Genomic DNA, 11,736 nt, shown 5'->3' with positions numbered 1-11,736 from the left:
CAAAGTAACAATGTGAATGTCTTGTGTTGTGGGAATACAAAGCACTTCGGTGGTATGATAATGTTGACAATTCTGTAATTGTATCGATATAATCTATTGTAATTTGTTTAATAGTTTTTAGCTCGACTATTCGAAGATATGGAGAGCTATACTACACACCCCGGCGTCGGCGTTGGTTAAAGTTTTTATGAAATGGTAATACCTTGTATATCATCAAAGATATTTACTTAAAACTTGGAACACTTTTGTGTTATAACAGTCTCTATCTGTAGGCAAGAGTAAATAACTCTGTCAAGTATTTTGGCTGAATTATGGCCCTTTTTGGACTTGGAAATTGGTTCAGATTTCGTACAAAACATGTTTTGTCAAAACAATTTGACTTGTGGCTTTGAAACTTTGAACACTTGTTTATTTTAACAGTCTGTATCTATAGGCAAGAGTACATAACTCTGTTAAGTATTTTGGCTAAATTATGGCCCTTTTAGCACTTGGAAATTGGTTCAGTTTTCGTGTAAGTCTATGTTTTGTCAAAACTATTTGACCTGTGGCATTGAAACTTTTATCACTTGTTTATTATAACAGTCTCTACCTCTAGGCAAGAGTACATAACTCCGTTAATTATTTTGGCTGAATTATGGCCCTTCTTGGACTTGGAAATTGGTTCACTTTTCTTACCAGTCCATATTTTGTGTAAACTGTTTGACATATGGCTTTGAAACTTTGAATACTTTTTATCATCATAGTCTCCATATGTAGGCAAGACTAAATGACTAGGACAAGGAATTTGGCTGAGTTATGGCGCTTTTCTTTTTTGCATAGAAATTAGTTAATATTAATAATAAGTTACATATTGCCATATAGTGCAAGACTTATCCAGTTCCACAAATACAGGTACATTGTTTGTCTTATCTATTTTTCTTTTTTTTTTCTCTGAAAATCTCTGGTAATATTTTGACCCCATATATTCGAGCGCGCTGTCAACATACAGCTCTTGTTAATGCAGTGATGCTCAGGGGATTCAGTCGCTTTATATAAACCTTACATAGTAACTCACAAACATTTATTCACCATAAGCCGAGCTATTTGACACAAGGATCGTATACTCTTGTTTTCGTACAAAATGGCCGACAATTCGATACCGGAAGTCAAGACTTTGGAACGCACATTTAATACAGTGGAAGTCATAACTGCCTCTATTAAGGCCGTATTAAGCCTTGTAACTATTGTATTGATGCTGACTTGCAACGGTAAACTAAAGACAAAACTGAAATTTTTTACTGAGTCTTCTAGTGTGTGACTTTATGTTGGCAGTTTTACATATAATTCGACCATTTTTCTATTTTGACAGTATTTGGTTTACGGACTCGCTTGATTACGATGTAACCGATAAACAGATGGAGGAATATTTTGCGCAATCTTTTGCCATTCAAGATCTTTTCGAAATACTCTGTTCGGATTTATACTTTACTGCACAGATTTCAGCCTTGGTTACGATGCTTACACTAGCTTTTGATATACTTTTATTAGTTAAATATCCGCTGCAATATGAGGAATTGATGTCTCAAAGAAGAGGGAACAGATTGTTGATAGGCATCTGGTCAGGAAGCATTACGTTCGTATTGATTTTTCGATTAATAGTGGAACTAGACTGGTTTCGTGTAATTGATATCACGTGGTCTTCTTATCCAATGAAAGGGTATGTTCATTACGTGTACGGAGCATTTCAGGCTTTATCAAATGTTTGTTTTCTAGTGTTTATTATCGTATATCTGGCGATTTATGTGGAAATTCGAAAATTCATAGCCCGTGTACCCTCGGGAGAAGCATTTGGTAGTGTCAAAGCAGCCGTTACTATGGTAATTATATTGATAGCCTATGTCGTCTGCATGATGCCAGCATCTTGGATAGTTTTGGCGGGAGTTATAACCGGAAATGCAAGTCTGTTCCGTAAATTGGTCGTTATCTCCAGAAGCTTGTATGTGGCAAATTCGGTCTGCGATCCTTTGATTTATGCAATTCGTATACCAGAGATCCGGAAGCGATACAAACTAGTATGTTGTAAGAAGGATAGAAATGAGACAAACACAGCCATGACAACAATTGCAGCAAACACTACCTAGAAGATCAAATGTACTCTTCTTACTTTATCAATATGGAGGGCTTACCCAATTTCGGAGTTATTCCAAAGATCTATGAAATTAAAAATATCCGAAATTCTAACAGAACATTAATCTCCTTTAATCTCAGCCAAATCACGGTTATCAATGAAGACGCATCCTGTATCCTTTACTTGATAAGAGTCTGTATGCGTTTGATATATTGATTATACTGATCTACGTGATTTCATGTGAAAACAACAGTTTCGATTCTGTTGTATATAGTACTTCTTTAGTCATTCTAAAGATTCATGTACAAAAACTTTTCTTCAGTTATTCTAATGAAAATCATGTACAAAATGTCTACAAAATGTAAACTGATTTATTTCAATCATACGGTATTAAAGTTTATATTTGTATATTGGTTTGCTAGAATACAACTTTGCCTCTCTGTTTCCTGTATGTGCCAATACCAGTACAAACCTTTGCACCAATGTGATATTTCTGAAATACCGCATACAGATCTGTCAAGGATAAAACAGAACATCTCTTGAAGAAAAAATCGATCGGTTTAGGAAATAATCGAAAAATATTGGAAATCTGTTCAGGAAAAAGTCGATCGGTTTAGGAAATAATCGACAGATATTGGAAATATGTTTAGGAAACAGCCGATCGGTTTATTAAATAGTCGACAAAATAGGGGAAATCTGTTTTAAACAGCCGATATATACAGTAAATATTTTTTTGTCGACGGAAATAGTCGACAAATATTGGAAATCTGTTCAGGAAACGGTTTAGGGAATAGTCGACAAATATTGGAAATCTGTTTAGGAAATTGTCGATCGGTTTACTAATAGTCGACAAATATAGGAAATTTGTTTTAAACAGTCGAAAGATGCACTAAATCTGTTTAAGAAATATTCGATCGGTTTCGGAAATAGTAGAAAAATACAGGAATTTGTTTGAAACTGTCGATAGAAACACTAAATCTATTTAAGAAATAGTCGACAGATAATAGGACAGTTCTGAAAAATATTCAATGGATACTAAGAATACATAGCAGTAACATGTAGCTACAAGTATTCACATCTTACTTCGCTTAATAAAATAAGCGTTCTTTATATGTATAAACTACGTTCATTTCTTAATTAAATTTCATTGTATCTATAGAAACTCGTTGAGAATATATGCAGTTAAAACATTAAAGGTCCATTACTAAGGGAAAGTGAGTTGGCAATTTTTTTCATAGCCAGTGCATAGACTTCTGCAAGACACTAAATAATGAAGACTGGCAGGTCAAAATTTACAGAAGGTCTTTGGAACTCAAAGAAATGTATGTGTATTATGTTGAAATTTCAATGAATCGACAGAATGACTCCCCAGGTCTTTTTAACTTTCTTCATACTTCATAGAAAAATAATTGTACATATACTGCGATTTATTTCGAATTTCTACATACCAACTTTCATTTTCCAATAAAATGAAATAGTTTCTGTGCTTTTTAAAAGAAATTAAATGTTCACTTTCCTTAGTATTGGACCTTTAAAAATATTTTAGATTTCAATATTGAATGCGGCGATATATTTAATATATATAATTAATTACACCACACATTTAGTATTGTAAACGCAGGTCTCAGTTTTTATGTATCCATATGTTCTTATTAAATCGTTGTCACAAAATACCAGAAAATGTAAATACAATAAGAAAAGGGGTTAGGCAAAACAATCCGAATTGTTGGATGCCGTGTAAAATACTGGTTTGGTGTTAATCAATGTCTCGATTTTGTACTTTTTGCAACTGTTATGACGGCCTGATTTTGTTTATGGTGTATGACTTTACTTAAATAGATACTAACCAAAAAACTTTGTTTTTCATGTTTTTTTTATTTAGAAACATTTTAAACGGTACATTTAGAAAAGTACCCACATTTTAAGTATATAGACATATTTTAAAGTTGAAAACCGTTGCCTGCTCCAAAAGGCAATGATATTTTATTTAATGCACTTTTCTCTGTCAATTAACTTTAATATATGCATATAGAGAATCTTTAAAATTCTCTGCCATACTTTAATCACGGGTAAAAACCACATACCTTGGATTTAGCTCTGAAGTATGATCATGGCTGATTGAGGACATTTTGTTATGTCGCATTGCCATACACGCAGCTTCTGTAGCACATGTCGTTGTGTCGTCCTGACGCATGGACCAAAGCGCTATAACGAAATCTGACTGTTTTCTGGTTTGTTTTGGCGCGCGCGTGCGCGAATTTCAAGTTTTAATGAAGGACTCTAAATGCCACAAACGCTGAAAAACCCAACCCAACCAAACCCCAAACCCCAGACCCATGCTTTGACAGATGTGAACGAAACCCTAGACGATCTAGTGGTATAATCAAGAAAGTGAACTGCAGTTTTGTACGATTTCTCTGGTATTATCAACATACCGTTCAGTATCAATTCATTTTCATAAAACATGGATGACGGCGTTTAGCAAACGCTTGATGTCCCACGCCTTGATACTATGTCTGGCGAAGACAAACATCTGCCGAAATGCTTGACGAAGTTCTGCTTTCACGACACGGAGAGGAATGCCATAAAATACTTACTATTTACAATCGAATATATAATAACAAAACCGCATAGGACGGACTCCTGCAACACAGACCAAATTACAGGATGCGGGCAATATAACCGGAATTATAAACAGTTATGACCCGCCAGGGAAGAGTGACGTAATTTTGACGTTAATTTAGCCGGTGTCATCGCGATGAAAACTTTGTTATCGTCAATTTAGTTTATGGTTAGCTTTTCAAGGAACCGAGTAATCGTTATTGTGTTTATGTATATCATTAACAACTCATTAAATGGCAATGACGTTCCTTATGTGGTTATTAGCATGAATACTCCCTCGTGCAAATATAGGTTTAGTCACGCAAATATCCACTTCAGGCCCATCACTGCCTTTTAAAAAACGCATTTGATAAGTCAAAAAATGGAAGATTTGGTCAAAGAAATAAAGGCAACGGAAGAACATGTGGTTACGATTTTGGACGATATGGAAAAGAAAATGGAAGGTTTTGCGGATGCTTACGGAAACCTCGAAGAGAATGTTACAAAGTCGTTTGTAGACGCAAAGGCAGACCTCGATTTAGTCAAGGAATCGTTGAAGGATGAAGTCATCCGTTTCAAAGACAGTCTGAGAGTTGAAATTGATCTTAAGAAAGCAGAAGTGGATGATTTCAAAGACAACTCTACCGACGAGCTTTTTGGCTTTAAGGATAGTCTTCAAACAGAAATTGACGATAAGAAAGCAGAAATTGACCAGTATAACCAAGAGGCTGCAGACAACTTGAATGGATTCATGGCAAATATAACCGCAAGAGTACAAAAGGAGATAGCAGAACTTGATCTTTTGGAAGGTAATGAACAATATTTTATACTCTGCTGAAACAATTATTTTATTTCATAATGTTTATCATGTTTAACATGTTTTAAACCAGAAGTACTTATATTGACTTCTGAAAACAATTCTGTCTGATTTTAACATCAAACCATCAAACAATTTCCTACATATACGATTGACAAAAGTAAAAACAATGTTAAATTAAACAAAAGCAAGCAATGTCAGGTATGACCTTATTTTTGAATTTGAATAGATAAGCTACATCGAAAATTCAGTCCTAGGTATTTGTCAATAAAGAGTTGTGATTTTTGTGATGCCCTATAATAATTATGCACGTACTTTGCAAATAAATGAAAATGCCAAGTTTCTTTTTTTTCAACCACCTTTCTCCAATGTTTTTTTCTTTCAGTAGAAAATACCATTTCATCTATTGCGGACGACAAAAAGTTTTAACTTTCAGTGGATTGTTATATACATGTAACATTCAGTTAGCATTAACAATATTTCAATGTAGATTTGTTTTAATTTCAAGATAATCTTTTCACAATAGCTCATCTGCCAGAATTTGAAACAGAGAAAAATACATTTTCAGCCTTAAAATTGACATTATAACAGACAGCTAAAAACTTCCAACAGTATAAGCTCCATCTACGGAGAGCTATATAATTAAGTATTACTTATATGTAGATATTGCAAAATACAGTATGCAAAGGAACCCCCTGTTATGGATTTTTTTCATACTCTGGACTGCTAGATTGTTCGGCCATTTTTATGGTATTGCTCTGAAAATCAAGCAATTCGACCAATATTGGACCCGATATAAGATAAATTGTACATATCATATGAAACAAACTGAACAAAAACCAAGTTCAATTATGATATTGTAACCAAATGAGAGTTAATATGAAAACAAATCAGGGCCTGTCCGTAAAATAGGGCGAATACGAGATCCAAGCATTTTGAATAGTATAATTAATTGAGTATATCAGTACGACGTTGAATAAAGAAATATCATCACTCAAGTGATTTCATATTGGCCTTATTGGTTGTATTGCCATTCGGCCTTCGGCCTCGTTCAGACACGACAGCCCTCGGACAAATAACCTGGTCTTGTTTCATAAAATAATATCCATTACTTTTTTTAATATTAATGTATTAACGTCATATAATAAATGACCCTTACCTATTATCAAGTACTATATTATTATAGGTTATTAGCTTTGTATGCAAAGATAATAACCTTTTTATTACATATGCATCTACACGTATAAATATAATGTAAATATCATAAATTTGTTCAATAGCCTGAATAGGATTGACAATACTGAACTAAATAGAACAAATAGTGCAACAACAGGCACTGAATAACGTCACGCATCCGATATGAAATTCAGGCGTCAGTGTATGGAAAAATATTGACGTTTCCTGTACCAATGTAACTTAACAGGGAAAAGAAATGAGTATGTAATAACATTACATATTGGGGGCGTCTAAAGAAAAAAAACGTCAGTTTTATTTCTTCATGTGTGATCCTACAATCAGCGGTCTGCACTGCCTTCTCAATGTGTTTATGATAGTCAAATATGTGCTGGAAAGATCATTTCGAGTCAAACTGTGCAGTAAACATAATTGTATTAGTGTCTTTTGAAGTATACAGCTGTGAAAATTGAAAGAACGTACAGTTTTGTATTTGCGTTAGGCATGTTATGCTTTTTGTACTGCCCGAGACCAAGTATTTTATGTTTAACGAAAGATACGTTTTAAAATAATGTACATACAAATTAAATGATTTACAGGTAGACATAATAAGATCTTAATAATACATTGAAATATGGACATTCGTAAAATGCATTCGTTCTATTTTCAGTCAAGCTTGGAAACCCCACGGTTGCATTTAACGTGCATAATCCCATGGATACGAGCATCGGCACCGGTGAAAATTTCCAGTATGCTGATGTACTTTTGAACAAAGGGGGCGGCTATAACACAATCACGAGTAAGTTTGTAGCTCCGATGACAGGCCTTTACTACTTTTCCGCCCACGTCTGTGCTCTTGCTGGTAAATTTGTTCACTATGGTATTGTCGTCGGGGACAACGTGCGTGCTGCAAGTAGCCAGCGGGAGGATACGGATTCGAGCTGCGGCTCTGTGTCTACAATTGCCTTAGTCAGCGACGGGGAGGAAGTTTATGTAAAGTGCCTTTCCGGGAATTCGTATGAAGCACAGGTCAACGAAGGCTCTTATCGATGGAACTCGTTTGTCGGTGCTTTAATACAGTAGACTTACACAATTCATGCAATAGTCCCTGATTTAAGTAAAAATACGCTACGAATAAGTATTATATTATCTAGTATATAGCTGCTTTAAGATGGATGACCGCATGATAGAAAAAAAAACTGCCGGTTAAACATTGGAGTCATCTGCATACTCATCTGTTAATAGTTGAGAACATATAGAACGCTATTTGCCCTGATACTTCAAATTTCCTTGTTGCTGTAACATGTAGTAAAAACTACACACTTTCTTGATAACTTATTAAAATACACTGTGAATATTCTAGAACTAGTGTTGCAAGACGGTAAATATATTACATAAAGTTGTATGGACAAAATAAAGCAACAACGATTATTGGTGCAAAGACAGTCATAATTTATCAGCTAGGTCTACAATTGCACTTACATCAATATATACAATGACGCCGACACTTTCTAAAACAGACACTTTGTTAATAACATCATTTAAACGTCTTTGTAATATAAATACAATTTTTCAGAGAACAGATTACGACGAGAAATAGAACCTGCTGTCGAAATTCACATGTTTTGAAATTTCTCAAATAACGTTTTTTTCTAAATACCTGCCAATCCGAGTTTTATTTAAATTTGCTTGCGTTTTATTTTTCCGGAGGTAACAATGATATTGTGAAGAGGCCATGGACGAGAATATGAGTAAATGACAATCTGAAGGACTAAAATTAAAAGATTGAATCTGCATCTTAAATAGAGTAATAAGACTGGATTGTGGACAATCATCTTAATTTATCTGACAAGGCGTTACCTTAATGATCACACGCTCTTATGTTACATTCGAATGTGATTGAAATCGAAGTGAAATTGTGTTTTACATCTTGAATGTAGGATTTGTGTTTTATATGTTTTGTATGGGTTTTTTTTGTGTGTTGGTGGGGAGGGGGTAAATTCTGTATGAGTGTTGCTATGAATAAAGCTTCAGCATTTATACAATTGTTCACACTTGTCCAATGCAAAGCGTTGTAAATATATACCGTCGTTGTCCCTTTAATTTGTGTAATTTCAGACAATTCAGTGTTTGATAAATATACTTTTTAAGTGTTTTGTCACTTTTATATTTTTAATAATGTAAAAAGCATCAATATATGAAGGGATATTAATATTTTCCAAAACTAAAATTATGTTCTTTAAGGTAGTGGGCCCGTAATAACAAAGTTAATCGGCAGTTAACATAGCCATTGGTTGCAATCTCAGTTGCTCATACGAATATATCATTATTGTAAGCTGTCGTTTTCTTCAAACATCTTTTGGCTCAACACTCTTGTGCGAGTTAAAATTTTCTTTCGACAAGTCAAAAAACAAATAGTCCCACATAGGATGTACTTTCAAACCAGATTTGCAAAAAAATCACATATAATTGCTCTGTATATAATGTCTAAAATAGCCTATAATGCACATCCTGTAGGATTTTAGAATACATCGGAGCCACGCTCCCGTACCTACCCTCACCTGGTGTCCTCTGAACTCGAGCCTCCTGCTGTGGTTCTCCACCTTATTCAGAAGCTGTACAATAGTAATAATAAATGTTCCGGTTTCATTTTGATAACCCAGAAAAACAATCAGCTGTTTATTTGGCAAATTTACAAGACGAGATAATACTAGAATATTCTGAATACATGTTGTCAATGCCTGCAGCATTAACGCCATCTGGACGAAAAGTACCTTTGAAAAAAACATTAATTCTGATACTGAATTGACCGACAATTTTGCAACTGCTAAATTCCGAATTATCATACAAACATTGACTAGATGTAAAAATCCACCCTAAAGCGCTAAATAAACAGCACCATTTAACGACCATTTTCGAACAATCATGGGGAAGCATGCCCCCCAGAACATCCAAGCGACTTGAACCTACGCTGCTCCTCTCAGTAGGCCTACAATTTCAAAATCATCAGCTATGCCCCTGATGATATGAACATACAAATTGTAGTATCCCTACCGCTTTTCATTCTGTGCGTGTATAAATCAACTGCTCAGTGTACTTCAGGTTACAGAATTGGGCTCAGATTCTTTTCAGTCTGTTAATACAGGTTCTTTTTGTGCATGAATGTATAAAGGTGATTTTTACATACGATGCATGATAGTCTTGCGTTCAACCAGAAGCAATAGAAATAATGGTTCAGCTATCGGAAGAAGAAAGTCAAAGTGTAAATTAAATTCTAATGTAACGATCACATATAGGCTACATAAAGATTGTATTTGTAAGACCATTAATATATATTACAAAATCCAGTCTCCAATGATATGATAAATTTAATTATAGCTTATATACATTTGTATTACATTTCTTATGCTATAACAGACACTTTGTCAGATATGATGGCAAGCGTAATATATGGGAGTTTAAAGGTTATAGTGATTTGCTCATTTTTGGAATATGAGCAAAAAATCTTGTCAAAAGCAAACAATAATTTAAAATCAGAAATATGTTGCAGATAAAAACAACACCTCAAAAGTGTATTATCTGTACAGTAGGGCAATGCGTTCATCAACGCAGAGCTGGGATCAAAGTGTCCTGTTTTTAGATGACATTGAGGTTGTATCTGGATACTTACAGAACCAATTGTTTCATGTCCGATGCGTGGTACATACACTTTGACAAATGTTGTGGGAAGTGCCTTTGTTTTCGCTTTCCATTGTTAATACTATGTCAAGTGTTTTCTTTAAAGGTGGTATATCAGATTTTGTCAAGTAACGAAAAGTTCGACACTTTATTATCTGATCATTTACGCTTAATACAAGTTTTAGATTAATATTGGAAGTGTTTAAGAAATTTGAATTGCCCAAGAAAGATAAGAGCAATTTTAGCATAAGTATACATTTGATAAAAGTACTTTGCCTAAGAAATGCTATTTGTTTGTTGTGGATTTAGCGGCACATCGACACAATTATAGATCATATGGCAACTTTCCAGCTTTTGGTGCTGGAGGAAGACCCCAGGGGTTCCTCCGAGCATGATTTCACCTTGGTAGAATCACCGACCTTCCTTAAGCCAGCTTGATGGCTACCTCACATGAAGACTTCAACGCACCGAGTGAGGTTCGGACCCACATCAGTGAGGGACAAGTGATTTGAAGTCAGTGGCCTCAACCATCTCTAAGTAATTATATAGATTTAAGGCCCATTGCATTAGATCTTCAAACGATTTGCATTAACAATTACATATTCAGGTAAAATACATTAGAAATGCAAGTTTTAAAATTATTGTTACATTTGCCTGTCCTGGTTGCGCTACCAAGGTTGATTGGAAATAAATAAATTCAGAAGCTAGACCCAGTTTTAAAATTTGCTTTTTGATTTAGATAGTTAAAAAATCCATATATCTATCAAACGCAAATATATATAACAACAAAAAAATCATATTGAAAAAGAATAATTACTGGGTTTTCAAGTAGTTTCATTTGAAAGTGGGTACTTACAAAATTTTGTACAAATAAATAAAATGTCATTTGTTTTAGGGATCTTACACTGTGTAATGGGTCTTCATGTTCCTAAAGCAAATCTCTAACAAAATATACGAAAAGTGAAAGATGTCATAAAATGTTGCTTAAATGTTGACTGGCCACCTTTAAGGAAAAACAACAAAGTCCACCACGACATAACAAAAGTCGCAGCCAAAAATAATTCCCACTTGAAAATATAATCATATATATCTGATTTTTGGATCGAAACGGATCTGTACACTTATCCAATACAGGACATGTTGAGTAGCATTTCAGTCGAGTCATCGAGTCATGAATAAATAAATCTATAAGAATATCATTTGAAAGCAATGAACGCAACCAAGCAAAATAATATCGGTACGGTTTGATTGAGTCTCTTCCTGAGAAGTTAACAAAGAGTGCAAGAACCCTTTCGCTAAACTAGTTCCAGCTTAAGCTTTTTTTATAAATAATCATTGAATGTGTGATGGTTAAATGAAT

At 34.4% G+C, this 11,736-nt stretch overlaps 2 protein-coding genes across 2 annotated transcripts; both read left to right on the top strand.

The window, feature by feature from the left end:
- The first annotated feature begins 1,493 nt into the window (after window positions 1–1,493).
- Window positions 1,494–2,120, top strand: LOC128557734 (melanocortin receptor 5-like). The gene has a single exon (XM_053545883.1). It carries the CDS (start codon window positions 1,494–1,496, stop codon window positions 2,118–2,120), a length of 627 nt encoding a protein of 208 aa, XP_053401858.1.
- Window positions 2,121–5,092: 2,972 nt separating this feature from the next.
- On the top strand, window positions 5,093–8,380 carry LOC123539243 (cerebellin-4-like). Its single transcript, XM_045323800.2, has 2 exons — window positions 5,093–5,517; window positions 7,369–8,380. The coding sequence occupies exons 1-2, from the start codon at window positions 5,154–5,156 to the stop codon at window positions 7,779–7,781; spliced, it is 777 nt and encodes a 258-aa protein (XP_045179735.2). The 5' UTR covers window positions 5,093–5,153; the 3' UTR covers window positions 7,782–8,380.
- Window positions 8,381–11,736: the final 3,356 nt, after the last annotated feature.

The sequence above is a fragment of the Mercenaria mercenaria genome, chromosome 1 (genome assembly GCF_021730395.1).
Source record: "Mercenaria mercenaria strain notata chromosome 1, MADL_Memer_1, whole genome shotgun sequence".
NCBI lineage: Eukaryota > Metazoa > Mollusca > Bivalvia > Venerida > Veneridae > Mercenaria > Mercenaria mercenaria.
This window is presented reverse-complemented; position numbering and strand designations above follow the sequence as displayed.